The sequence below is a fragment of the Bipolaris maydis genome, assembly GCF_028858645.1.
Source record: "Bipolaris maydis strain C4 unplaced genomic scaffold PSV08scaffold_10, whole genome shotgun sequence".
Classification (NCBI taxonomy): domain Eukaryota; kingdom Fungi; phylum Ascomycota; class Dothideomycetes; order Pleosporales; family Pleosporaceae; genus Bipolaris; species Bipolaris maydis.
In genome coordinates, this window is record NW_027093866.1 from 923,644 (window position 1) to 951,482 (window position 27,839).

Genomic DNA, 27,839 nt, shown 5'->3' on the forward strand with positions numbered 1-27,839 from the left:
ACATAACGATAAAGGCAGTGATACCAAGATACATAACATGACCAACGACGAATGTTTCTTCTACTCAACGTCGTCCTACCCCCCATTTTTTGATGAACCCCACAACACTCTCTTCGTATGCACAACGACAATGAATAACGCCATAGCGGAGTAGTCTAGCCAGCCCCCCTCTTTGTACCCTTTCCCTGGGGGTACAAAAAAAAAGAAAAACAATACACCGAGTGGAAAACGATGATGCTAGTCATACAACATGGGATTCCTGACCTGACCTGACCCATGCCCTGCAAAAGAAGAGAACTTTATACAGGTGGAATCAGAGAGAAGGAAAAAAAAGAACGACGGAAAGGAAAGGGAAAAGGGGGACCCGAAGCCAATCAAACAACATGCAAATACCCGGATTTGAAAAGAATTAAAAAACGATGCACCAACCCTCCAAACCCCGACCAAACGCCCTTTTCATTTCCCATGACAAAAAAGTTCCGATATCGATATATCGTTCGTGCTCATATTTGCATGTAATCATTCTCATTCAGGCCGTCTGTGCCTGTCTCTCTCCTGTGCTCCCACTTCTCCTGTTCCTTACATGTTCGCGGGGACGCTTGTGCGCGAAATATGCGGGGGCGGAGGCGGCGGTGTAGCAGTTGATCGACCGCCAAGACTACCCAGGCCATGAGCTTGAGCCATGCTACGATGGAATGAGCCGATCTTTTGGAAACCCCTATTTGGTTGCAATTTGGTCAGTTGATTGGTTCTTTCATTGATAACTAGGAGGGTTATACCACAAAAGCGGTAAGGCAGAGGTGTGGGACAAGTACGTACTTGGAAAGATCGTAGCTCTCTTCCTCGGGTTCTGCTTCTTCCTCAAAACTCCCCAGACTTGCTCCTCGTACCATTCCGCCGTTGCCTACAATTCCCAGTCCTAATCCATTGACATTACTATTTGACCGTGACCGCTGACTTCCAATCTCGCGCCGGCTGACAGGTCGAGAAACTGTGCGACTTGGGCTCTCTGGACCAGCATCCTCATCGTCCTCACCCTTCAATTCACCATCCTGGTCTTGGTCGTCTTCAGGCTCGGCACTCCTGCCTGGTAGCACAGGCGGCGAGCTGGGGTGATTGTCGTCTTCATCGTCACCATCCTTGAAATCCGGACGCTGGAGTTTGATTGGACTGAGCTCAAGAGGTCCTTTGGCAGGCGTGCTAGGGAGATCGACAAATTTCCAAAAGGGAGCAGGGCTGGAAAAGGCCATGTACTGGCTAGGCATTTGGGCAGTACTGGGAGGCGCAAGGCGAGGCGCATGTCTCGTAACCAAGGGCGTGACAAGCGCATTGTTTACCCGGCCTGTATCATAGCTACCGCCCATACTATTGGAGGCGGCATCAGAGTACAGAGTTGGCGGAGAATTTCCTACATCGGTCTTCATACCCGGAACGCTTTGCTTGACAGGGTCGACACCAGGCGAAGACTCGAGATGTCGTTGAGATTCGTCCTGCTTGATATAAGTGCCTTGTCCCTCATTGCTCCCATACATAAGTCGCTTCGCAGGCGTGACAAAACGGTGATCCTGATCACGGGTGTTTGGGGACTGCTTGAATCCTCCATATGGACGTGGGCCACGGTCCGGAGTATATGACTCGTTTGCGACAGGGACAGAAGAAAGCGGAGGCGTTGCAGAGCGTGGGGGTGACTTGATGCGAGGAGCGTATTGTTGAGAGCGATTGTCGCGCTCCAAAGCACCCACAAGACGCTCGGTGGCCTGGGTTGGATTTCCGAGCGCAGGCGAACTAGGCCCTGAGCCGTCAATTCGGTATCCTATACTCATACCGCCACCCTTGCGAGGATTGAGAAGCTGCTTCTTTATAAATTCCTCCTTTTCGCTGTCGGCAATCTTCCACTTCATACCTTTTCCCGGCTCATCCGTGCGACGTGCGACCTTTGCAAACGACTTGTTCAGAGACAAGTTGTGGCGAATGCTGTTTTGCCAGCCACTGTTGGTGTGTCGAAAGAATGCATAGCGCGCTTTGATGTAGTCGTAAATGTTGGCAAGAGTAAGCATCTCTTCCTCGCTGCTCAAAATTGCTTGGCCGATGAGCTGGGCATAACTATGAGGTGGCTTGATATCTTTGGTTGAGTCTAGACTGTAGTCAATGTCGTCTCCTGTGTCCAGAACGACAGACCGGGAGAAGGTAGCAGGGGAGCCTTTGCTGCGGGGGTCCTTGTCGGCACGAAATGTCATGGGCGTTCCTGGCTGACCGCCCGGAGTAGATGTCATCTGGTTATAGTAGGCTTGCGAAGACTGATGCTTATGGCGAGGGTGCGAGGATGGTGGAAACGGATCATACTGATCCCGCTTTGGTGTCGGCCCGCTAGGGTGTGCATGTTGGTGAGACTTTGGCGGCGGGTTACCATCATTGTCAGACTCGGCAGCATCTTCATTCTTAACCTGGCGCCATAGCATAGGATGGAAGTGGTCCTCTTGGTTAGCGAGGAGGAAAAGCATCTGAGTGCTCATGATGCTGATGCAAATGCCTGAATGCAGGGCAGCCCGGTCTCCCCTGGTAAGATGGCGATCGTCGAGCTTGAGGCCATTGCGGCTGTTTACTGTAATGTACCACTTTTGGTCCGAGGGGTCAAAGTTGATCTCTGCATGAACACGGGAGATTTGGCGCTCAGGGCCAAGGTCAATATGTACGCCCCAATCCTGGCGCTGCGAATCGCTCATGGGCATGCCAGCAAGGTCGGCCTGGGAACTCTGGGGGTTGGCACGGTTGCTAGAGTCTACACGGCCAATCCTGACCTGTGTGTCCTGGACGAAGAAGCACCAGTCACGGGCAGCAATCTTTGCAAAGGCGGCAATGTTCTTGCCCTCGTTGCGCTGCGACTGCAGGTCGTTTGCATAGTCGATGGCGGCATTGGGCGTGTATGCGGGGGTGCGGAGAGCGGCAATGACGAGGTTCTGGCGCTCGATGGGGTCCATGGGGTTGTCTGCATCGCCGCCGTTGGGGAGCGTCGTGTTGGAGTCGTTGCTGGCGACGGACTCGGTGATGCGGGTACGGGGAGGGTCTGCGGCAGCCGAGGCAGCTTCGTCCTGGGCAGAGCCGTTCAACTGTGCGAGTGAGTACAAGTTGGCCGCAACACTAGTAGTTGTTGGGCTGCTCACCCGCCTGCGCTTCCGCGAGGGCGTGGCATCTGGCGTGTCGGGGTCAGATTGCTGCTGGGGCTCTCTGCGCGAGCGGAGTCCACTGCGGCGGGTCGACATGGTGCATGCGCTTGTGAGACTGTGCCAGAAGCAATACGGTCAGCGAGTGCATGCAGCGGGAGGGCTTTGTCTTTGTATATTGCATATGTGTGTTTTGCAGGGCGCTGAACCATGGGTGTGGCCAGCGAGCCATGAAGGCGCGAATGGCTTGCGCCCCACCTGCGACTCGACACAGGCGCGCGCACACACACGCACACACACAGACGAGCAAGGACTGGGTGCTTACCGCGAAACGTCGGTGCCCAGTTCCTAATGCAATGCGCACGGTGCGAAGAGCAACTGGGGAGGCGGCGGCGGCGGGCAGCGGAAGGGGGGGAGGTCGCAGGCGCGGAGGGTGGTGGTGGTGGAGTGGAAGAAGCGAGAAGGAGGCGTGCGGTGGGCGGCGGAAGCGTCGTCGTGGTTGCCCAGTGGTGTTTGTTATTCCACGACGCGACGGAACAGCTAGCGTGGGCGTGACGATGGGCGCGGATGGCACAGCAAGCAAGAGGGCCAGCGACGCGTGCGGGGGAAGAGGGCAGAGGGTGATGACCAGCACTTTGGGGGCCAGACGCGCCAAAGGGTAGGGTTCGGGGGGGGGGGGGGAAGCAAGAGGATAGCTATCGATAGACGGATATCGAGGGCGTGGAGATAGTCGCAGAGCCGCAGGAGGCCCAAGGAGACGAATTACGTCGCTGGCCTTGCCCTCTGCCCTCTGCCTCTCCGCCAGCCCGGCATCCGTGCGCGCACCCCGTTGTGTCAATATTCACGCTACACCTACGGAGGAGCCGGCGACGGGACACGCACGACAAGCTCGCCGGGCAAATGTGGCTTGCCAAACACCAGCTGTATACCTAGACACCGACGTGCTCGCCCCCTCGACGCACACGGTCAAGGCCGTGTTGGTCCCGCGCGATGCTCTCTGCCCATGTCCTGTCCAACGCACAACCACCACCATCGCCCGCGCACTGACAACAACAATGACGCTGCCGCTAACCAAAGCGTTCGCATGCGCCGCCACACACCACACGAACCAGTCGCCAATCGTTGCCCCATCCATCGCCCAACTGCTGACTCAGTGACGCGTGCAAACCAGCATTGCGCCCAGCCGCTGTCAAACAATGTCCTTGTCCATGGCTCCGTCATCAGAACCGCTGCTACCGAGAGGCTGCACATTCTGTTTACATACCAAGCGCCCGAATGCTGTGCACGCTCACGCTACGTACGCAGGAGCAAGAGCTTTGCAACCGCCTGCCCTTGCTAGCCCCGTCCATCACGTGAGCGGCCCCGAGTTTGCTGCCTGTTTGCTACCCCTCATCCTTGGCCATCGCCATCCCACGTGGACCGCAAAAAATAACAACCTTGGTTTTCTACATGCACACACAGACAGTCACTTCACCAGATGCGGCAATTGACTTTGTTTGAATAAAAATAACTTGTTCATAACAGCTAGAAGCGTGTGTCTCTGAGCTAATCAACATTAACGAGTTAAAACAGCATCTTATTGGCTGTAGAAAATTCCTTGTTCCTTTCCCACCACAGCAAGCACATCTATCTAAAGCTGCTAGTGTCCAGTGGGGCAGAAAGAGGAAGGTTCCTCGAACTGGCACCAACGTGGATCGTCTTGGGGTACTCGGTAATGACCCAGTTCTGGCTGACAGTGTCCCAGTTGCTGACATCACGGCGGGTGATGTTGGCTGTGAAAACAGCGCTCTCACCAGGCTTGATGGTCAAGCGGTCAAAGTCACGGAGTAGCACCTTGGGGTCGTTGGGGCCACCAAGCGAGATGTACGCCTGGGCCACCTCGTCACCAGCAACGTGACCAGTGTTGGTGATCGTGGCCTCGACCTTGAACAAAACGTCCCAGAGCTGGGGGTTACCGCCGGGCGCACCACCAGCCGCAATGCGGGTCTGAGGCGAGCCATCGGTAGAGCCCTTGGGCCAGGTAACGTTGAGGCCGTACTCGGGATCCTGAGATGCCGTCTTGAGGTCAGTCGAGTTGAGGTAGGGGTAGATGAACGTGTCGGGGTAAACAAGGCCGGGAGGGTACTGGTAGTCCTCGGGGTTCTTGCTGAAGTTTCCGAATGTAGGGGCAGCCGAAGTCTGGCCGGTGAAAGGCTTGTAAGCCTCGGCAGACTGCGCAGTGACCTTGAGGTCCGAGTATTCAAAAGTCGTGTACGAAAGACCAAAGCCAAATTCGTACGTGGGCTCAATGCCCGCCTTGTCAAACGCGCGGTAGTCAATGAAGACGCCCTCTTCAAAGTTGGCCTGAGGGCTGAGGATGCCGTTCGTGGGCTCGTAGATGACATCAGGGCCATACTCCTCTGAAGAGCTGCCAATGGTGAAGGGGAGCTTGCCACCAGGGTTGTGGTGTCCGTATAGAATGTCAGCAATCGAGTTACCAGACTCCTGGCCAGGAAGACCAGCCCAGAGAATGGCAGTCACGTTGTCGTTGGCCTTCCAGGCGTCAATAATGACTGGGCCGACAGAGTGGATAACCACAATCGTGTTGTTGCACAGAGCAGAGATATTCTTGACAAGCACATCACCATTGCCCCACACAGTCATGTTGTTGCGGTCACCCATGTTGTCTATGGTCCACAGTTAGCAAAAGACAACATCTATCCGGCGCAAGGACAAAACTTACTATCAACAGTGATGTAACCTTCACCAGAGTCGGCATTGACGAAGACAATCGAGTGGCTGGCCCTGCTGGCCATGGTCTGGATCTGCGAAGTGGCGTAGTTGTCTGTGACCGAAGTGATCACGCCGCCATTCTCGCCAACCTCACGCTTGATGGCTTCGAGAGGAGTGACGAGGTAAGGGAAGTCTGCAGTTCCCGAACCCCAGCCCATGGCCAAGGTGCCAGAGTCGCAGCCGCGGTCAGCGCATCCGTTGGGGCCCAGCGGGTTTTCGCCAGCATCTTCTCCAAATACAGCAGTCCACTTCTCCTTTCCAGAGAGGGGAAGGACGCCAGAGTTCTTGAGGAGAACGGTTGACTTGGCAGCAGAGCGGCGGATGGAGCGGAAGTGCTCCTCGCGAACGTCAATGTGCTTGTTGATCAGACCGAAGCCCTTCTTTCCGAAAAAATGCTCGAATCCGTACGTGCTAGTTTGCCAGCTGTCAAAGTTGACAGGGATAGACTCATCAAGGCCGACAAAGTAGTATGCGGTCATGATACGGATGGCCGCATCGTCGAGACGCCACTGGGGAATGGTGCCGTTGAGAATGGAGACGGTCATGTTAGCGCCCCAGAAGGACAGTCCAGTGTTGAATCCAGTATCACCAGGCATAGTCATGTCCAATCCAGCATAAGCCGACGCAACGCCCGAGTGCTGTGCATCCCAGTCAGATCTAAGCATAATGTTAGTCTCGTCTTACGCTTACAAAGTCTATCGCTATGCTTACACAATGAAACCCTGGAAGCCAAGCTCGCCCTTGAGAATATAGTTTTGAAGGTGCGAGTTTTGGCAGAGTTGCGAGTTGTTGGCCTTGTTGTAAGAGCACATGATGGCACCAGTACCAGCGCGGACGGCGTCGGCAAAGGGCCACAGGTAGAGCTCGTGTAGAGTCGTGTCATCGGTATTGGAGCTGATGGCATCGACAAAGGGGATATCTCCGAAACTGCCGGGCTGACGGAAATGTTCTTGCTCGTTCAGAAGGAAGTGCTTAGTGCAGGCAATGACACCAGCATCCTGGATACCGCGGACTGTTTCGCTCACGGCCACACCGGAAAGTACAGGATCAGGACTGAAGCCTTCCCAGTTACGCTAAAAGCGTGTTAGTGAATGCGAAAAAAAAAACTCCGAGTATTGTAGCAAACTTACACCGCCCTTGGGGTGGCGACCAAGAGGTCCAATGGCAGGACCAAGCTGAACGTCGACTCCCTTCCTTCGGTGCTCCTTACCCATCTCGTTACCGCGGGTGTAAAACTCATAGCGGTCCCATGATGCAGCAATGGTGCCACCTGCTGGGAAAGCAGAAACGTAGTCTGCGAAACGGATGCCGAGAGGGCTGTCCTGGAGGCAGAGGGGATCAAAGCCAAGGCGAGGAATAGCGCCCACGTTACCAACGCAGTGGTCGCTCTGCCATCCAGTGCCGGTGGTGAGGTTGACCTTCTCAATAAGAGTCAATTGGCTAACAAAAGCCTTTGCTTTTTCATAGGCAGCCGCCCAGTCCTTGGTGGTGGGATCTACCCAACTGGTGTACAGTTAGAAAGATGTTGCAAATATCAGGGTCTACTACTACGGCGTCAAGTTTGGGTGGCGCCATGGCTAGGGCCTGCAAGGTGCACCCGTCACCCGCAAGAACAAGTGCCGAATGCAGTACTTTGCAGCAGCCAGGGTCTTTCAACATAGAGACAGCATATACGTACGGACTTGGGTAGAATGGCGGGCTCTGGGCATTGTTCAAAGAATCACTGCCGGTGTCGTTGGTAGCACGAGGGAACCTGGGCGATGCCTTTTGTTGTTGTTGTCAGTTTGAGCGCGCAACGAGCGTGTTTGGGTGCAATTGCAGAGCGACTGAACAGGGCCAGACTGGTATTGTCGGCAGAGTCATGCCGTCGCCATAAACGCGTGGTGGCGTTGGTTTGGACGTACCTGGGCAAGGCCGACCAACAATGCTTGTGCAAGCCACAGCATGATGGCGTCTGGGTGACTGGGGAACGCAGAAGCAGAGACACGAGCAACACAGCAACAGATGCTACTAGTGAGGCAACCTGCAACGAGGACTTGAATGCACTCGCAGACACAGTGCAGAAAAAACCTCGGGGCATCATGGTAGCTTTATTTCATTGCGCGCCCAAGCAAGGGACAAGGGCAGATCGTCCCCAACGACCTGTCTCCATGCTAGCACCATGCGCCTTGCCCCGTCGCATCCCCAGGCGCAAGCGGCAATCCAGGATGGTTCTGGTTGCGGGGACCATGATGCATCATTGCCTGCTGACCCCTGCCCCGCCCCCCTGGGGTCTCCTCTCGGGGCACCGCGTCTCCCTTTGGACGCCCAAAGAGGCCGCCGTGGTGCTGTTGGCTGCTGGCTCGACGTCGGCTTCGGGTGTGGACATGGATATCCAAGGGCTACCGAACAGCTGCAGAAGACCGCAAAGTCGGCACCAATGTGTCGATATTCTACATTCCCTTTGCCCTGCACCCACACCGAGAGGGCATCGACTGCACATCCGTCTGCACTCGAGTAGGGCGCCCGGCCAATGCATGAGCCGTGCACAGGGCCTTGTACATCGTCATCTACCATCCTCGGACGTGCACACAAGCTCCCCCTCCGAAGCCTTCTTGGACGCCACACAACCGTCCAAACTCTGACAAGGAGGGTTGGATTGCGCGCTATCTGGCTGCCCGTGTCATTTCCCTCAAGCCCAGGACGGCGCCCAGCATGCGGGGGTCCCTGTCGTCAACGAGCACTTGTTCGCTCAACTATGCCTCTTGCTCTGCCTGTCGCCGGCAAGCTACGTACCACTGACCGATGCTCCGCTACCTTGGGACATGACATGCCGTCAACGGCTCCCCGGAGCCTGCCCACCATCACCTGCAGCCTCCACAGCGTCTGCATACGTACAAACGTTGGCTATACTTCGGCAATTCCTTTTGGGAAGCGTTGGCCGTCGTGCCCACCCCAGATGGGCGTCTGGACAATGGCCGCTGGGATAGTGACCAAGAGACTAGTATCCAGTAGGCCGCCATGCGCGTCCTAGCATCCTGTGTTCCACCGGGTGATGTGGTAAGCACAGAGCAAAACGGCTCCAGTTTCTCCTCCACTGCTCCACCCTTGGCAAGTAGTACATGCAAAAGTCACTCACGTCACCGACACGCCGCCTCCGATGTTGGCCCTTCGGTACCACGCTTCGGTCTCCAAGTAGCATCGCGTCTACGCCTACCGGAATTGCGCGCCGTCGGACCCCTTCGGCATGTGATCAGGAATACTTAGCGCCTTACTTGGCCTACCCGCGTCTTGTCATTGTAGTCGTGATGAAGATGGGACAAGGTACCGCAGCAGCTTCAACATGACATCGGGGGTACAAAGCGCGCGCCTTGCGCCTTGCCCGTTTGCCGACACTTGCAGGATTTGGCTTACAGAACAGGCTTTGCCCCTGTCGCACATCGGAGTATTAACTTTGTATATGTATCTCTAATTTACCTCGACTCCTACTACGAGCCTCGGACGAACATCATGGTAGCCAGTCGTCGTCTTTGGTCCGCTAGCAAAGGGGCGCACCGCGGTGCATCAACGATGAAGAATCATCATGGTACATGTCTGCCGTTCAAGAAGCCGCATTGGCCAATGCCCTTGTACCCCGCATGGAGGCGGCTGGCTAGCGTCATTTTCTAGAACTTCACGCTTGGCATCCCCGTAGACTTGAAAACTTGCTTGGACACCTGACTCTTGACATGACAGTCTGGTTCGCTTTCTCAAAAGAAGCATGGTAACGCAACCATGCTGAGCACCCCGCGGTTGTCCTCTGCACCATATTAGCTCTTCGTATTACTGCTAGGAAGTACAAGTATGTAAATAAAGTTCCAAACGGGCTCTTGTGCAAGAAAATGCGCTTGCTCAATTTTGAGCAAGACGTTCTACCAAGATTGCGGCTTTCGGGTACCGTCTTGCACGGCTTGGACGGACGATGAGGTGCGCTGGCATCCAATCGCTTCGACAAAGGCTCGGGCCATGTCTAGTAAGCCTATTTCCAAGGCTACAGCATGGAAGTAAACATGGAACACACTCCTTGCCCATTGTATTGGCGACGAGAGAAATCAATACAGCGCCGCTGACCCTGCAATCTTTGAGGCTTAAATTAGCCCGCAAACCCACGCAAATAGTACAAATTCTACAGACTAGGTTGGGCATACGCGTAATCAAACCCGCTGCCCGAAAAAACACCCGCCTGATGCCGTTCGGGCCTAGGCCAAAAACAGCAAAAGCACCTCGACGGAAGAATGAATCAGTGGCTAACGGCGTCGAGCAAAAGTGAGGGTAGTGGGGCTGCCAGAAGAGGCAGACATGACTACCACTACTTATGCTAGACGCTGGGGGCAAGCAACGCACGGACCTGCGGTGACTTGTTGATGCAAAGTAAACATTACCTCTCCGATACCCCTTGCTTCAGAGCCGAGTCGATATATATATATGTACGAAAAGACTCCTCACCGCCCTCGAAAGGCTTTGAAAAGGGCGCAAGGCCTCCGCTTGACACTGCAGAAGCTCTAGAACCAGGCAGTGCTTCTTCAAGGGCTGAAGCTCTCGGGCGCCGCTCAGCCTCATCATGATTCCGCCAAGCAGCGAATTGTTCAATCATAGGCCATCGAGATGTCGTCTGAATCCATTTCCAGGCACGATGCTATCATCGCAGTTAGGATGAGATTGTGGACAGATTCTCTCCACAAGATCCTGGTCAGGCCAACCATGTCGGAGGGCTCAAGGCAGTCGCAAGGCAGCACCGCCTTAGTTTGAGTCAACCGCCTTTCTCGGGTCAAGCTCGTACGCATGTCTTACCATATAACGCTTGTATTCAGCTCAAATTTATGAAGTCACAAACTTCTTCACCATCACCTTCACCATGGGCTGCAGGCTCTCTCGAGCGGTACGGCTGCACGTGAAAGCTGAGGCCTCTATCGCCATTTCGTCTACCTATCACAAGGCTGAGCACACGGACACATCACAAAAGTGCAAAGAGAGTGTACCGCAACCATTACGGCCTTTCTCTCACGACGACATCACAATCACATCTTCAGCCACGCTGCCGATAGTCTGCCAAAGGCGGAACAGCGCGCCCACCACGACCATGGAGACAACACAAGAACCCACTGCCGCCTTCAGCCTGTTCCTTGCAGAGCATTGCCTCATGTCGATTCAACTTCCAGATGCCGAAATTGATGGGCCCACCGTCGCAACAGCCCCATCCACTCCGGCACCTCCGCAGCCCACCGATGTTTTGGAGGAGTCCAGCCCGGAGCCTAGCAATGCTTTGGAAGGGTCCACCGTCCGGTGTATCACTTGTTGCACAACAATGCCTAACGAAAAGGACAAGTTCTTCCAGCCCTGTAAGAATTGCGATAGTGTATATTGCGGATCATGTATTAGATATTTATTTATCGAAGCCTGTAACGACATGACGCGCATGCCGCCACGGTGCTGCGGCCCAATCCAGTTACACCACGCAAGGCCTCATTTGAACGGGGAAGAAATCGCTGTATTCAAAGCAAAATATGAGGAGTGGCTGACTCCAAACCCCTTCTACTGCCCTGTACCTACATGCTCAGCTTTCATACCAGAACGACTTCTTCCTGAGCAGATAAAATCGAACAGAAAACGCACAGATTCTGGGACCGGAATACCAACTTCGAAAACTTTTGCATGTCCTGCTTGCGAATCAAGCATTTGCGCAGACTGCCGACTGACTGCACACCCTTCCAGTGCGTGCAATGTCTCCGAGTTTGGCATCGACGAAGAGACCACTAGACTCCTGAAGAGCTGGGGCTATAAGCAGTGCCCAAAATGCCGGCATGGAATCAAGCGTATGTTTGGGTGTAGGCATATGGAGTGCCGTTGTGGGGCTCATTTTTGCTTCAACTGCATGGGCAATCCAGATTTTTGCGGGGATGATTGTGTCGAAGACGAAGACGATGAGGTGGAGAGCGACGATGGGAGCACGTTGGAACCATCAGAGTCACCCGAAACATCCTCTACGCAAGGGAACCATCAAGATACTGAACCACATGTTGCACCACCGGCCGAAGCCGTCAATCTCGATAGGGGAAGTGCTTCATACTGGGCAGCGCAAGCGCTGGACTTTGGTGAAGAACCAACTCAGGATTTCGCGGACCGCGCTTGGAATTGCTTCCATTTCTTCAAGCCATGCAAGATCGATTTGGCAAAGGCTCTAACTGCAGATTCTTCGGACACACCGCTGGAGTGCGTGAAGTGCTGGAGCACAATATATCCAGTGATCAAAGAGCCGCCCCGTGTTTCGTCAATGGGGCAAGCCCAGACGATATTTATGGGCTCAAGAGTGAATGACACAAGTACAGAGCGAGTGATTGCCAGAGAGCATGGTCACAGAAGGAGACACGATCAATACGTACCTCCTCGTAATCTCGTCCGCAATGATGCCACAATGGGAGCGACGCTTTGCCAAACCAACCCTGCGCCTTCTCCTCTCTCGCAAAGCGCGCCCGACCACGAGTCGCCGCTTACGCAATACATGAATCGGTATTGCGAAGCAGTTGTTGATGTCTACGGCAACATCATCTCCCCAGCTGAACCACAGCAGCATCGCCGTGCATCCATGGACGCCCACGACTACCACCACATGTGTACATTACCACCAACCAGCGGCCCAACAGGGAAATCCCCCCTTTCTAACTCATCATATCCAAGCTTAACTACCCATACTCCCGATCTTCGAATGAACATTGCCTACGACTGCTCGGACTGCAACCTGCTCGTCTGCGAGCCCTGCAAAGACGCTTTGATCATTGCGCGCGATCTAGGCGTTGAGAAGCACAAAGCGTTGATGGAAAGACTTCAGGAAGAGAGATTAGCGCGGGATTCGTAGTAGTAGCCATGATTTTCTTCCCCCCCCCCCCCCCCCTTTTGAACCTTTCTGCTGCATGGACGACGGCTTTTTTTCGTCCCCCTCCCTTTTTTAAAAAAAAATCACCTTATATGGTAACGACTCGCAATGCTATTTTTTTAATGTAAAATTCATGAATACATAAACAGTAGTCTTACCCCTGCTGTTGAATTAAAAAGCAATACCCAAGTACACCGACAATAAACACAAGACTACTGTTTTTGCTTCGTCCTCCCCATTTATATCAACTCACAGCCTCTCCCTACAAACTCAACCAATTGCCCCCCTTTTTTTCACCACTATGCTTTTCCCCTCCATTGCTGATTCTCCAACACTTCTCTTTCTTCTTCTTTTTCTTCTCAACTTACCATTCCTTTTTGCTCTCTCTCTCTCTCTTTCTCTCTACTCTTTTTTTCCAACCTAAAACAAAAACAAAAACAAAAATCCCCTAGAAACCCAACATTTCAACATGCACACACACTCTCTCTCTCTCTCTTTCACCAACGTCGTTTCTCTCTTTTTTTTTTACCGCCTAGTGGTTGAATAGGTACGCAATATGACAATGTAGAGAGGAATGGAAAGGGAAAAAAAGAGCTTATCAATGTACAATGTGCATTGTGGTCTCATGTATCTAGACCACAGCAAAAAATAAAGCACATGCAGCCCATGTCCTCACTCATGTACCTGTTCCATTATTTAAGAATGAAAGAGAGAGACACACACACACACATACACACACATAAGCGTTATACGGCGAGCTGAATTAACTTTGCTACTAAACAGATAATTACCGCATAGACCATCAACTTTCTGCAACCATCTGCAACAAAGGTAATACTGATAACAGTCAGTTACTTGAAGAAAAGGCGTCTCTTTAACCATGTGTTTCTCTCAATCAAGAAAAAAACAATCACTACAAATACATCACACCAGACAACAACGAATCAAACAATCAAACACGCATGCGGAAAAAAAAGGTCGAGCTCAAGTTGACTACATTTTTTTGTTACCGGTAGATGAAAAGTATTCACAGACCGGTGTCCTCTCTTTCAAAGATGCTTGATATCGTGCTTCAGCTCCCTTGTTGATTCATCCAGTCGTGAAATAGCCTTGTTGCTCATTCGTTCGTTTCATCCACAACAGACCGTTGGACACAGACACGTCCGGCTTTCAGGCCGCAATGAGTGCTGGCGCTTTCTATGCGCCGAGGCTGGGGAAGGCGCTTGAGTCGGTGATGTTGGGACCGGGGGCACCACCGCGGCCACCACGACCACGGGCATCACCACGTCCACGAGTCTCACCGCCACGGCCACGTCCGCGGAACTCTCCACGACCCTCGCCGCGACCGCGTCCCTCGCCGTTTCCACGCCCACGTCCCTCGCCGCCACGGAATTCGCCACGGCCACGACCGCGTCCTCGGCCGCCGCCCTCACGGGGAGGGGGAGCAAGCATACGGTCACCGTCGAGCTCAACGTGAACCTTTTCCTTGCGCGCGCGCTCACGCTTGGCCTTGCCTTGTCCACCGGCGATGAAGTCTTCTTGGTCGTCGCGGGAGAGCGCAGTACCTTCGGGGAACTTCTGGCTGCTGCCCTCGTTGGCCTTGCGAACGTTCTGGGCGGCAAGAGAAAGCTTCTTCTCGGCCTGCTCAGCAAGGTAGGCAGCGTAGGACTTGCTCTTATCTTCGGGCTCAGGCTCGGCGTTCTCGCCCTCGGCATCTTCCCGGATAGCGTCCTTCTCTTCGGCCTGAGCGATGGCCTCGCCAGCCTGCTCATCAGCCAACTCAGCATCGCCGTCCTTTCCGCCCCAGCCGTGAGCAACTTGCTTGTCGTGTTCGCTAGGAGATATTAGCCTGGTGAAAGTGGGGTGAAAGGTGGGGAAATTTCTCACCTGATGCCGGTCCTGCTGTGACGGTCATCGGCGCGGGCACCACCACGACCTCCACCGCGACCACCGCGACCACGACCGCGCTGGCCACCGCGAGCTCCAGTGCCAGTAGGCTCTAGTTTGGATTAGCACCTACAAAGACCAATCATTGGATCCCCACTCACCACCAGATCCCCTTCCACGGTTCTTGTCAGATCCTACGCCACGATCCCGGAAAGCTGTGCTTCGTTAGCCGTTGTTCGCATAGATGCTCTGCGGAGGTTCTAATGTATCCCCAGCACCCGGCATGTCTGACATACCGTTCTCGTTGGCGTTGTCGGTCTGCTTGGCACGGTTCTGGTGGCTCTGCCTCTCGGGGATGGACTTGGGGAGGTCGGATCCATCGCGCTTGCCATGCCTCATGACGGGCTTCTCAATTGCCCTCGTTGGCGGGTCAGCCGGCCTGTTGGGGTCGAGCTCTGGGTCATTGCCTGCGGGGTCATGAGTGTTTGTTCTGCGACTGTGCCATGTATCCAGACGTACCCAGTAGCTCGTAAATGTTCTGCACTTGGAGTTAGCCATTGGACTGGATAAGAAGACTGCAGCCGGCACTGCAGCTCCCAATTGCGAGGCGCGGATTTGGATTTCGCAGTGGGGTGACCTGAGAGCTTACCTTTGAAGCGATTTGAGACATCTTGACGGATTGGAGCGCCTTTCGCGCTTTGCCCTTCTAGATGCACAATCTGCCGGGTGGAAAAAAGAATGCGAGAGCTTCCCTACGGTGGTTAGGGACGTGGCTCTCAGATGTGGCTCGCGAACGGGGTAATGGGCGCGAAGTTGCGGGCAAGAGGTTCGAAAATCGGCGTGGGTTGCTGCCGTAAGCGAGTCAAGTGGTGCACAGACCATCCGTAGAAAGCACAAAGAAGCACCAAAGGGAGCTCTCTGTGCTGCCGCGTACGACGCTTGGATACGTTATTGTACTATCGCTTGTGAGGGGTAAAGGTGATTTTTTTTCCAACATGTCCAGAAATGCTATTTTACAGGCCCATGGCGCCCGAAAATGGTCGGCATGATTTTGAGTGGTTTGCTTATTCCAAGTGCGCATTCAGACGCAAGTCGAAGTTCACCCATAACCAGTCAGGTGCAACCCCCTCGCCTTAGAGCAAGAATAGGTGGCAGATGAACAATCTGCCTACTTGTGAATATCATTATCAAATTCCTGTGACAGATTTGGTGAGGCGCAAAAATGGCTGTTCCGACCGACTTTGCATTACAATATGTACAAAGCAACACTGAATCTCTAATCGAGAGGCTGCGGTGCCACAGTAGAAGACTGGGTTACTTTTCAAAGCACGCCCAATTCTCGTGGTCGGAGCCTAAAAAAAAACTTCCCATCACAAATACAACTGTCGCGTCCAGCCACAGATTGAATGAAAACTTTTAAATATAACTATCCCAAGGCGACTGGTCTTTCGTATCGAACGCTGTCGTACGGTAAATGACACATGGTCGGTTGGGTAAAAGGCAGTTGTTGCGCCCGCTAAACAACGTCGTCAAGAAGGTATGAATAGGTGAGTTTTTACACGGTCCCTGGTGGACATCCAGAATAATCTTCTCTTACTATCGTATCATTCTCGTAGCATCATCTGCTCTCGTACATGGTGGGGAAGTGCATGCTGGCGGATAGTCCGAATGGATCGGCGTCGAGCATTGGATCGTAAGGGTCGAAGAGGTGGTTGTTGCTCATGCCATTGAAGACTTGGCCGCCGTCGTTTGGTGCTAATGCGGCCGGGCTGGTGAAGGGAGGGTTCTGGGAGGGCGGCATTGGCGGTGGCATATTGTTTGAAGGGGGGAAGTTTTGTTGTGGAAATGGGCCGGGACCGGCAGAGTGATCGCTCGGATCGTCGTGGTCGTAGGAGTCTGCTTGTTCCTCGTACTCCTGCTCTGTAAAAGGATATTAGCCTAGGATTACAAAGTCCTATATTTTAAGTAAAAAGGAAGAAAAGGAAACGGGTTAGCTTGCCCAGTTGACTCATGTGGTCCGTGAACTGCGTTTGGTAGAATGAGGAAGGACCGTTGTTCGGTGTTACACCGTTTCCGCTGTTACCGACAGTCGAAGCATTTGACAGGCCATTCGAGGAAGGCTGATTTGTTACTAGCGAAGGTCGTTGAGCTCCCATCATAGGGGTGAAGTTTGATCTAGGTGGCTGTGGTCGAAGTGATTGCTGTGGCTGCTGCTGCTGTTGTTGTTGCTGTTGCTGTTGTGAATGCATAGGTCCAAAATTGGGGGATACTGATTGACCATGGGGTATGAAATTGGGCGAGCGAGTGGCTGATTGAGCAGGAGATGAAAGATGAGAGCCTGGGGTAGGCTGGGTCAAGGGAGATCGCTGAATAGGACCATCAGGTTGGATCATGGGTAAGCCGTTGGAGGCGTCAAGCTTGGGCGGGCCTTGCAGCGAGCGCCTCTGTTGCTGTCTATTCAACATGGCACGTTGCTGGAGAGGAGCCTGATTGGGCGAGGCATGCGCAGAGAGTGGAGGTCTGGTGGCTCCAAGATTTGGACTGCCAGTCTTTGCGCGCAGCTCAGCCTGGACGTCGATGCCTAGAGGCGGAAGTAGCGGGTTAGCGCGTGTTGCTTGATCAGACGTCTGGGGAAAACGGGGTCAGGGCTATCTACCTTTCTCTAGCAGAATCCTCTCGAGCAGAGAATTCTTATACCGGAGCATAAGGCACTCGTCGGCGGCGTTGCGGTGACTATTTTGCAGGTTCTGGAGAGTGTCCTCATGATGCTTAATGGTGCTCTCCAATTGCTTGATGTACTCTGTTCTTCGCTCGCGGAAGGCGGCCTGGGCCTGCCTGTTCCGCTGCTTGCGCTCTTCCGAGGTGGCATAAATCTTACGAGGCCTTGTTAGTTCTATCATAGATGCGGTAGCAACTGCTGCAGTCATGGCCGGCAATTGGTGGCGGGAGGGCTCACAGGTTTACGGCCGCCTTTGCGCTTCTGCTGCTGGGGCTCTTCCTGGGGATATGGCTCGGCCAGGCCAGGCTCGGGCGACGATCCGATAGACGAGGTCGAACCGTCGCGCTGAGCCTCTACTTTGCCCACGGGAGCCGTCATATCTGTTACGAGACTATCTCCCATCTGCGGCCAGCGCACCCCTCCGTCCTGATAGAGGGGCCGTTGGGCGCCAAGAGATGGGGAAAAGGCGACAAAGGCAGGTCGGTCAGGGTGACAAGAGGCTCTGGTCGCTTAGACGCGCTTGCAGTGGGCAGCCGCAGCGCCGGGACGGGGAATGGATACGGTGTGTATGGGGGATTGATAATGTCTGATAAGAAGAAAGGGTTGGGGCCTGTGGGTGGTCGCGCAGTAGTTGTGAGGTAAGCTCTTGGGTAATGGAAACAAAGATGGGCTCGAACGGAGGGGCGGAAGTGCTGGACTTGAAAAGGCGGGCGGGCCACGCTCTTTTGCCCTGCCCAGCGCAGCGCAGCCAGCTCGACTCCGTGTGGTTAAGACTGGCGGCTGGCCGCCCCAGCAGTGCTTTGTCGGTGGGCGGGCGGGCGGACAGCAAATGGCCACTGTTGGCGCTCCGGCGCTGGGCACCACCCTCGCTATGACGGCCAAGCGGGCGGGATGTGTGTGCACTGGCTGGCCGCGAAGAAAGTTTTTTTTCTTTCGCGGGGGCCTGCGCAGCGGCAGCGGGCAGCGGCAGCATCAGCAGCATCAGCGCCGTCGCATCATCAGCATCATCATCACGAGCGAGGGTGGCAGACTATGGCTGGCCCTGGCTGGGCGTGCGTTCAGTCGACGCCGTGGTGGAGGAGCGCTGAACATGGCTGCTGCTCACGGGCTGGACTGCCATGCCGTTCTGGGCCTAGCGCGCTGCTAGCTCCCGCGCCACCACCACTTTTTGCACTGCTTTCTCCGGTTTCTCCAGCGCACGCAGACGCGCCGCCACAGTGCTGGCTGGACGGCGGCCACCAGAGACGGCTGGCAGATGATGGATATGTAATGGACGCACCAGCCCGCTGCTGTGCGCTGCGTACATATACTGCACACAGGACATACACGTACACATACACACACACCACAACACTCTACACTACGCATCGGCCTGCCTGCCTGCCTGCTCACCCACCCGCCCGCTGCCCCGCTGCGCCACGCGGCTCCGTCCCTTTGCTGCACTCGCTCGGCGTCAGAAAGGCAGAGGCAGAGGCCGACGTCGGCAGGGCCTGGGTTGGCACATACCGATGACCTCCTCGGCCGGCATCTCACCTCTCCTCGTTCGCACACATGGGCTGACGCGGGTGAGGGGGCGCACCTGTCCGCGTCCATAGCTGTCTGCATGACATGCCCCGACCGGCGCCGACAACAGTCGTCCACGTCCATGTCCATGCCACTGCACTGCACGAGGCGTCTGTCCAGCGGCCCTGGCTGGCAGCGCACTTGCTCCCGCCGGGAAGCCGCCAAAGCCCTGGGTCACGCCCATCACTACCACCGCCTTGGCTCCCTCGAGACACACCGAGTTTTGGCCATGGGATCGCCGAAGCCGTTGCTTTTATGCACCGCCTGAGCCTCGTTAACCACGTCCAGCCGTAGCGTCGTCGCCCGCAATGTCCGCCTGAGCACCCACCTGACCTGCACACGGTCGAGACTCGCCATGCCACACCCTCCTCGTCCCTCTGCAGAGCCACAGCGAACAAAGGTTCAAATTCCACCTGTGCGCCCGCAGTGGGCCGGAGCTGCGTATGCCCCGGATATACTTGCCCCTTTGGGCCTGGCCCGCTGCTCCAATTGGATCTTCACCTCTCCAACGACATTGCAGTAGGGGGTGCCCTACACCAACCGCGTCTCCAACCACATGTCTCCCCTCACCCACCACGCTCGTCACATTCCCAGTCGCTCTCCTCATACGATTCCAGCTAATAATACTCCGAGGCCTGCCCATGGGTACGGTACCATTGTTGTTGTTGTTGTTGTTGCCCCCGCTGCTGCTGCCATTGCTGGAGCAAAACATGGTTTATGCTGATGCTTTGAAACACTTCTCAGTTACTACCATCCACGGTCCGCAGTCCACTGTGACCTCACAGCATTGCGCAATGCCTCGTAGAAAATTGCATGTTTCCATTGTTGACGTTGCTCATCGTGCTTGCTGATTTGACTACTCTGTGCGAAATGACTGTAGAAGGAGCAAACACCACAACGCTCTTGCCTCACTGCTTCACTGCCCTGCCCCCGTCGCCAATTGCCCTAATCCCCCCATCTTGCAATACACATTCTTCATGTGCAACCCTCGGACCATAGCCTCTACTCGTCCTCCAACATATCCCAGCATTGACACTGTCTCGTATGACTTTCTTCCCCGTCTTCGCTACTATCACGTCTCGTATTTACCAATCTAAGCCCCCTGAAAAGTAGGCAGAAATGGCCTTCTCAGACATGATTGAGTGTCTGCTAAAGAAAGTAGGGACCCGGGTCCGACACTAGGCAGAGATTACATACCAGCCTGCATCTGTATCCTCCACCACATCCGGTTGGTGTTGCGACTCCGTCTGTGTCACCCGAATACGACAACACGCAATTTCTGAGCTGCAACGACATGATCGGCAGCCCTAACAGCGGGCCCGGCGCACATCCAGCAATCGCTTCTCGTACAAAGCCCCGAGCTTTATCAGACATTTGTGAAGCAACTGAGTCGACCATTGCTGACACTTTGTCACGCGATATCTTGGTCGGGACTCCTCTCCACTGCTCATCCCCTACCGAAATGTCACCGGCTTCTCATGACGCGACAAAACAATGCCACAGCAATGATGCTCGGAATGTGGAGAATGTCGAACCCGAGAGTAGAAACAGCGTCGAAAGCGATGGCTTGAGATACGTTCATCGAGGCAGAAGTTCAGAAACGCCATCATCACCAAATCCCATAGACTGCAACAACAGAACCAAGACATCCAGTGTTTCTGCAAGCAACGTCCCCCCGCGATCATCTTCAAAGTTTCGTGCACGCAGTGTTTCCAGGACACGAAAGACACAGCAAATACCACCCCAGAGCATAATACGAAGCACGACAGCAGAAACACTCAACATGGTACAAGCAAGGCCCCTATCACCTTCTACAAGTAGAACTAGTATCATCCCTAATCATGGCCAATCTCAGTCTCCTGTCCGCCTCACTGCTGCACGCTTCAACCCTGTCGCACATGACACCAACAGGCGCATCCCCTCCAAGACGTTCATTCGCCAGTCTTTACCGAAGGAGCTCCTAGAACATCCGGCACACAGCCATCCCCGAATCCAGCTCGGGTTAGATTTATCAGCAGGAGTATTCGTCGGTGGAGGATGCATTGAAGGCACTGTCCAAATAGACATTGACGATGCGGAGCGGGTACGTCACAAACGGACTCTAGACATTGCTCAGATATCTATCGATCTTCTTGGAATTGAGGAGGCCAGCGGAAATAGGCGGGCTGTGTTCCTGAGCCTGGCTACAGAGCTCATTAACAAAGAGAATCCCCCGCCCCAGAACATGGTGGACACACAACAGTCAATTGGCCCAGAAAATACATTTTGGCATCTTGTGCCTTCTACTACCAATCTTGCATTCAGCCTTAGTCTCCCGCTCGATGTTGGACCTCCCCCGTTCTACTCAAAGAATGCGAGGATCCGATACTTGTTGTATGCGTCCCTGCTCATCAGGGACCGGAGCAAGCGGCATCTTGTCAGAACCTCTGAAGATGTCACTGTATTGCCCGTGTATGATCGTATGTCCTCTAACTACGCCTGTTTTTTTGGGGGGAGGCTCTGACCATATGACAGCTGAAAAGGCACTGGTTTCACTTCCCAGCCCACTGAATGCCTCGGATGAGTGGATCAGGCCCCGGGATACAACTGTAGAGATCATCCGACTCACTGCAGGCATACACCGCCAAGTCTGGGTCAGCGGTACGAACATTTTTGTAGATGTCTATATTGTCAACAATAGCCACAAGACAGTCAAGAAGATTGTGCTTCAGCTGGAGAGAGACATACTATGCTACAAACATGTTTGTAGCAAGAGTCTGTTTTGTGTCTTCTTGCTGATGCTAATGAGAACTGTGTACAGGCTGCTGCATCCACTATGGAGAAGTCTGCAGGTCAGGCTCGTATCTTTGACAGCAATGAGCGTACCATATTGAGTAAAGCAATGGTGAAGAATGGCTCGGCTGGCTGGCATGGCGTGGCTGCAGGCCAAACTCACCTCCGCACCTGCGACCTGGAAGTTCCCCGTGGGCATGCTACAGTGAAATGCGGTATGTCATTGCTGCCATGACACAGGTAGACCACTAATGGCGCAGGCAAATATTTTGAAGTCCGATATTTCCTCAACGTTATCGTCTGCAGTGCACATACGTTAGGATGCACGGATAGCTTCACAGATTAAGCTGACACTGCGTAGAAGACTTGTCACTGTCCAGCTACCGATTGTGCTTATTCACATGGTGCGTCTTATCATGATACTCTGTTCTCTTTACCCACCATTGACCCTTTTGCTGCAGAACTCTCTCGACGTGGTACCCAACTCCGTCACTCAAGTGGCTTTGGCCATCGAGGAGAAGCGTACATCACATCACTCACCCCCACGTCTCAGCCGTCATGCTTCTCGATCTGTCCAAGGTCGCGCATTTGCAGCACCACGCACAGAATCCCTCAAACGCATTCGCGACCAGGACGAGACGATCCAAGAGCTGGGCCGAACCCTTGAACAAAGCCCCCGCAAGTACAATCTCCGTCGCGCAAACTCGAATTTCGACTACCGCACGCTGCCTACAACTACACATGACAGGAATCTAGGGCACGGTAAGGTAGCAGAAATTCAGGATCGTCTGCGTCGCATTCGATCCAATGATGTGGTTGGTTCCAAATATCCTACTACCCTACAAAGAATACATTCCGCAAGTTTAAGACAAGGTGCAGGGTCAGCGCTTGGTTTTCGAGAATCTGAGATATGCGATGATACTGGACTTGGAGAGTTGGATTCGAGTGGTGAAGGATTGTTGGGAGCGAGGTTGGATGGGGTCAACGAGCGCCCGTATTGGTTTAGCAAAAGGAAGAGTTTTGAGAAGTGGAAGGATGTGGCCAACCTTGGTGTTGGGTGGCTAAAGAGTGGTTAATATCAGAATAGGAGAGGGGATAGAGGATAGGTAGGTACAACGTCGTTTCTTTTGTCTTTGCATTATATATATATATATATATATGTGTGTGTGATGTTCAGTCAAGACTCTCTTATCATATGAATTATATTTTGTCATCCTTCGTGTATCTTTTCCTTTCTTCCCTTGAACCCCCCCTTTTACTCTAATGAAATCATATCGTACAATAGCTCCATCTCATTATACGCACACCAAATTTTGATACATATTTACCTCTCTCTAAAAAGCAAAACGAGCTTAATCACGCTCCCCCCCTTTGCACAATTCCAGCTTTTCAAGCCCGACTCTTGCTCAACTCGCTCTGCGCCGTAGCCGTCGGACCGCCCTTGACCCTCTCCCCACCCGTCACTTTCTTCTCGCCGACGGTAATGTCATGCAGCGCCTGGCTGGTAATCGGCTCCTTTGCATGACTCTGCGCCTGCGCCGTCGGGCCGTCCTTCACCGGACGGTTCTGGCCCGTGAGTTTCTTCTCGGCTTCTGTGATTTTGTGCAGCGTGGCTGAATCTAGGGTGCCGGACGGGGTTGTCGTCGTCGTCGTCGTCGTCGTCGGGGGTGAAGATGTGTTTGCGTTTGCAGAAGAGTTGTTGCTGTTGCCAGATGTCAAGGCTGATTGAGCGATGGATGTGGGACCGCCTTTTGCCGGCTCATCGCTCCCGGTTATGGTCTTCTCGCCCATGGTGATGTCGTGGATTATGGCTGCGGTGAGCGTTTGGCCGACGTGGGCTTGGGCTTTTGCGGTTGGGCCGTTGGCTACGGGGTTGTCGCTGCCCGTGATTTTCTTTTCGGCGGCTGTGATTTGCGAAATGAAGTTTGAGTCGATCTGGAGGGCTTGCTGAGAGGTTAGGGAAAAAGGGCGAGTGCTGTGGTTGCTTAGGTCGTTGGTAGAGGCGATGCTTTGGCGGAGCAAACAGGGTGTAGAGGTGAGCCGCGCGGTTGGGCGGGCGAAGAGGAAGTTGCAGTTTAAGCGGAGGAATTTGGATGTCATTTTCGGTAGTGGGATTTGTGAATGTGGTGTTTGGGGTTTGTTTTCAACTACTTTTTTCTCTATACAAATGCAAAGAGAGGATATCACAAGACGTGGGCTTGTCTCTTATGTACCGTGATGGAACTCTGATGTAATGCCCATATTCCACAAACAATGCGCTTAGACTCTAGAGCAGCATACCCGTGTTTTGTGGGAGAGGTGACGTTACTATGGGTCCCAAAAGATGGGATTCTGTAATGTTTGCTGTTTATGGCCGTGCTTTTTTTTTTCACCTAGGCCATTTCAAATTTCTGCATCAATGGCGTTTACATTGCGATGATGATCCTGAGATGCAGGGAGCCGCATCACCGATGGCGTTGGCGACAGCGCGATGCGTGCCGATGGTGTGGTGGAGCCATGATGTCAGCATCTTCTGGGGAAGAAGATGATGCGCCTTCCCTGCATGCCTTTTCACCTGCACCCACCGCACATCTTACGACTCTTAGATGCGGGCTACCGTTTAATACTTAAGCATGTGTGTGTGATGACGCCGTATCAGCCTTGGCGTGCAACGGTATTTACTACGTTAACGGGAGCCCTCTCTATTGGCGTTTAAAGAGACCAACTGCAAGACCACTATAGAACCAGTGTTGCGTGTATGAATTGGACGTTCCGCGGTATATGCCGCATAGTAGATCCGAAAGGTAACTGTACTGTGTAGTATTAGCATGTGGGAGAAAAATAGCCATGTGTTATGTAAGGTTTCTTTTCTTCTTAATAGATACCAGACGTCTCGTATTTATTGCATATCTGTTATATGATTAACTCATTACCTACGCAATACAAAAAACACGTGTATAGCTATGTGTATTTGAAACAGGACATGGTTTTTTGAGGATTCGTCAATTCAAGTATTTGTTACGACTTTTCCGTGTTTACCTGCAACGTTTCGCCGAATCAAGCATCTTATTCGGTCGACACCGTAACGATAGTCGAACGGTGGACTAGTACTCAGGAGGTAGTTACTGGGATATCCCTGCCATGATACATCTTTTGTGATAAATCTCTGATATTATTACACTTTAGACATACATCACATGATCGGCACTGTGTATATCAAACGAGTCTTCAACAATCAGGTCACGACTGACCAACATACTGATAAGATTGATCAAATTAAACCATTTTAGAACCATCATGCTTGAACGCTAGCACAAAATACGAAAAAAAAACAGTCTAAAAACACGGGCCACCCCAGTTTCCCAGCACTTTACGGCGAGGCCCGTCGAGGCCTGAACCTCGTATCGAAACCCTTTTGAGAGACAAACCACGAATTGTGAGTTTTCCACTCGGAATTCGGGCGTTCGAGCTCAATCTGTTAAAAGCACTCCACGTTAGCATATAGTCCCCAACTGCGCAAAAAAGAAGAAGAAGAACTTACCTCAAATCTCCTCAAAAAACTTGGGACAAGCTTATAAATCTCCAAAAGACTAATGTTCTTGCCGATGCACGTCCTGGCCCCAGCACCAAAATGCAACATGGCTCCCTTCATCTCCTTGAGCTTCTCGGGGGTGGCTTCGAGCCAGCGCTCTGGTCGGAAAGCCTCAACATCGAGACCAAAGACTTCAGGTCGGCGGTGCACGACCCAGGCGTTGCAGCCGACAATTGTGCCACCAGGAATGAATTCGCCGTTGATTTGCATGCCCTGTGGTGGAACGATGCGCTCGAGGATGAGACCAGGGCCGGGGTGGAGACGGAACGATTCTTGGATGACGGCGTCAAGATAAGGGAGCTTCTGGGCTTCAGACCACGAAACGGTCTTGTCGGGGCGCGATTCGATGGTGCCGTCGGCGACGGCGGTGTCGAGTTCTCGCATCAGCTTCGCGTAGGCATGGGGGTTCTTGATGAGGAAGTAGAAGACGGAGGAGAGGGAAAGAGCGGTAGTTTCCGAGCCGGCAAAGATCATGGATGAGCATGTGGTGAGGATATGGTTGTCGTCCATGAACTCGTGGTCATGGCTAGCTTGCGCAAATTTGGAGAGGAGATCGACACCGCGGGGATTTGCTCTCTCGTCGTCTGAGAGACCGAAGCGCTTGATCTTCTCTATTTGGTTGACACGCTCGCTGGAGCGTTTCAGGGCAAAAAGCGTTACTGGGTGGACGCGCTTGTCCAGGCCGATGCGCTGAGCAAAGAGCAGGATTGGGTTTCTCCAGAGAAAACGGTCGAGGATGGGCATTTGACCAATCTAAGGGATGTAAGTACAATGATTCATGTGGAGGTCTCTATACGAGTCAACTTACCGGTGCCGCATAGTCCAAAAATTGACCCAAGAAGCCAATAATGCCATCCACATCTTTGTTGCCCTCAACGAATCCAAGACGCTTGCTCCATGTCAACTCGCCAATGACGTCAAACGCAAAGTACTGGAGCCATTGACTGAAGTTGCAGCTGGCACCAGGATTGGCGAACAATTGTTCCGTTCTGTCGAGGAAGTATGTAAGCGTCGAGCTTACGAGAGGCTCATAGTTGACAAGCGAACTCATGGCGAAAGCGTTGTTTACACATCGGCGGTATTTTGCGTGGAAGTCTTCGTCGGTAGTCGAGAAGAGAGATAGTAGAGTTTTGCCTTTGGCTACTCCGCCTTGAACGGGATAAAAGTCAGACTGAGAAGAATTAGGGACCATTCTATACGCTGTTTTTTTGGTATTCGTACCTTGATAAATCCCTTGTTCAGCCCATAGATGATCTTGATCGCTTTTGGGTCCGCAAAAGACAATACATTTGGTCCTATCCGTACAATATCTCCATGTTTGCGATGTAGCGCAATAATGTTCCAGTGGTGATTCCGTGTGTATACGTCCAAGACCCTCCACCAGTTGGTATACCCAGCAAGCCGAGGCCCAGGATATTTGTTCAGCCCTTTCCAATACTTGTTGTTGAGTAGAAACGCAAGCGTAGTCGTAGCTAGCACTAGCGGCCAGTATCGCACGAGTAGCGGAAGAATCTCGTTGACGATCATCTTGTGTAACCCAGTTTCAGCAGTGATGGGTGCAGTCAATCCAGGGTCCAAGTATTCACGACGTCCGGAACAGGGCAAGCAGAGCACCTTATATATGATTTTCGGTATACATGCTTGAATTTGTAACCGGTAACTCGCAATCGGACCTGTGCCGTCATTTCCTGATCCAATGCACTCGGATGCCACCGGTCTGGTCTACGTTACGCGTTCGGGTGCTTGTGCGCAGTGGTTTGCATCGGCAGTTGACAGGTTTGACGTGAGACGGCGGGACTGGATCAGTGGCTACAATGGAACGGCTGAAGACGGATCGATAGCGCGGGGGGGTAGAATCCTGGGGGGTTTCGCGGGGTAGTAAACATTTATCAACACCAAAATACATCTACAAAACTGTACTTCAAATTACTTTTTTTTTTAACTTGAACATGTAGTCATTTCAGCGCACTCACCCCTTCCGGGGCGCAACTAATGGACAGCTCAGACACAAAGCGCCGCGTACTATCAGAATCTTAACATATTCCCTCACAATTATTGGGATTTGGCTCGCACTGGCCCAGTCATGCTTCACGCGCTCTGTGCTATTCTAGAACTGCCGGTGTTGGTTGTCTCAACAGCTAAACCTTGTGCGAAGGACAGTGAGAGATTGTGGACCTTGGAAACTTCGGCAGTTGTATCGTAATGTCATGATCGCAACTGCCGGTCTCTTCTTTTAGCCGAGCAGGCGGCCCAAGAGCCCCGACGCTCCTTGTTGCCGCACGTGACTGTGAACACTTGCAGATTCGAAAATTGGCGTATGTCATATGGTATGTATTGTACAGCGCCACTTGCAAGATAGCAGAAATTGCCATGCTACGTAGATGATAAGGAGTAGCATTTGCAGCTGATAGGTCTGATGTCACGTGCGCCCCCAAATCCAGTTTGAGGCGGTCACGATATGACGAGGCTGACAACTCAGCATTTGCCAGTTGTCTCTTATCAACT

The 27,839-nt window shown here is 53.2% G+C and overlaps 9 protein-coding genes across 9 annotated transcripts; 2 read left to right on the forward strand and 7 right to left on the reverse strand.

The window, feature by feature from the left end:
* Positions 1-7: 7 nt before the first annotated feature.
* PSV08DRAFT_313939 (fork head domain-containing protein) lies at positions 8-2,553 on the reverse strand. The gene is made up of 2 exons (XM_066092657.1): positions 820-2,553; positions 8-705 (listed from the first exon to the last, which is right to left on the reverse strand). Exons 1-2 carry the CDS (start codon positions 2,457-2,459, stop codon positions 504-506), a joined length of 1,842 nt encoding a protein of 613 aa, XP_065948794.1. The 5' UTR covers positions 2,460-2,553; the 3' UTR covers positions 8-503.
* A 2,100-nt stretch (positions 2,554-4,653) lies between these two features.
* Positions 4,654-7,879, reverse strand: PSV08DRAFT_226775 (glycoside hydrolase; the record flags this gene model as incomplete). Its single annotated transcript, XM_014227764.2, has 6 exons — positions 4,654-5,827; positions 5,884-6,590; positions 6,645-7,006; positions 7,064-7,436; positions 7,612-7,697; positions 7,838-7,879. 6 exons carry the CDS (start codon positions 7,877-7,879, stop codon positions 4,788-4,790), a joined length of 2,610 nt encoding a protein of 869 aa, XP_014083239.1. The 3' UTR covers positions 4,654-4,787.
* Positions 7,880-10,806: 2,927 nt separating this feature from the next.
* PSV08DRAFT_226778 (uncharacterized protein) lies at positions 10,807-12,804 on the forward strand (the record flags this gene model as incomplete). Its single annotated transcript, XM_014227763.1, has 2 exons — positions 10,807-10,995; positions 11,038-12,804. 2 exons carry the CDS (start codon positions 10,807-10,809, stop codon positions 12,802-12,804), a joined length of 1,956 nt encoding a protein of 651 aa, XP_014083238.1.
* Positions 12,805-13,566: 762 nt separating this feature from the next.
* PSV08DRAFT_313958 (uncharacterized protein) lies at positions 13,567-15,509 on the reverse strand. Its single transcript, XM_014227762.2, has 6 exons — positions 15,359-15,509; positions 15,229-15,247; positions 15,006-15,176; positions 14,871-14,924; positions 14,710-14,821; positions 13,567-14,656 (listed from the first exon to the last, which is right to left on the reverse strand). Exons 1-6 carry the CDS (start codon positions 15,377-15,379, stop codon positions 14,020-14,022), a joined length of 1,014 nt encoding a protein of 337 aa, XP_014083237.1. The 5' UTR covers positions 15,380-15,509; the 3' UTR covers positions 13,567-14,019.
* Positions 15,510-16,228: 719 nt separating this feature from the next.
* PSV08DRAFT_6339 (uncharacterized protein) lies at positions 16,229-18,084 on the reverse strand. The gene is made up of 4 exons (XM_066093982.1): positions 17,666-18,084; positions 17,366-17,582; positions 16,709-17,290; positions 16,229-16,629 (listed from the first exon to the last, which is right to left on the reverse strand). The coding sequence occupies exons 1-4, from the start codon at positions 17,828-17,830 to the stop codon at positions 16,328-16,330; spliced, it is 1,266 nt and encodes a 421-aa protein (XP_065948795.1). The 5' UTR covers positions 17,831-18,084; the 3' UTR covers positions 16,229-16,327.
* A 402-nt stretch (positions 18,085-18,486) lies between these two features.
* On the reverse strand, positions 18,487-19,175 carry PSV08DRAFT_249188 (uncharacterized protein; the record flags this gene model as incomplete). Its single annotated transcript, XM_066092378.1, has 2 exons — positions 18,487-18,737; positions 18,935-19,175. 2 exons carry the CDS (start codon positions 19,173-19,175, stop codon positions 18,487-18,489), a joined length of 492 nt encoding a protein of 163 aa, XP_065948796.1.
* A 1,110-nt stretch (positions 19,176-20,285) lies between these two features.
* On the forward strand, positions 20,286-22,894 carry PSV08DRAFT_206051 (uncharacterized protein; the record flags this gene model as incomplete). The annotated part of the gene is made up of 6 exons (XM_014227759.2): positions 20,286-21,450; positions 21,506-21,732; positions 21,792-21,978; positions 22,024-22,078; positions 22,125-22,167; positions 22,225-22,894. 6 exons carry the CDS (start codon positions 20,286-20,288, stop codon positions 22,837-22,839), a joined length of 2,292 nt encoding a protein of 763 aa, XP_014083234.1. The 3' UTR covers positions 22,840-22,894.
* Positions 22,895-23,152: 258 nt separating this feature from the next.
* Positions 23,153-23,863, reverse strand: PSV08DRAFT_249190 (uncharacterized protein; the record flags this gene model as incomplete). Its single annotated transcript, XM_014227758.1, has 1 exon — positions 23,153-23,863. The coding sequence occupies one exon, from the start codon at positions 23,861-23,863 to the stop codon at positions 23,153-23,155; it is 711 nt and encodes a 236-aa protein (XP_014083233.1).
* Positions 23,864-24,971: 1,108 nt separating this feature from the next.
* PSV08DRAFT_363855 (cytochrome P450) lies at positions 24,972-27,124 on the reverse strand. Its single transcript, XM_014227757.1, has 4 exons — positions 26,556-27,124; positions 26,143-26,505; positions 25,284-26,087; positions 24,972-25,217 (listed from the first exon to the last, which is right to left on the reverse strand). Exons 1-4 carry the CDS (start codon positions 26,859-26,861, stop codon positions 25,113-25,115), a joined length of 1,578 nt encoding a protein of 525 aa, XP_014083232.1. The 5' UTR covers positions 26,862-27,124; the 3' UTR covers positions 24,972-25,112.
* Positions 27,125-27,839: the final 715 nt, after the last annotated feature.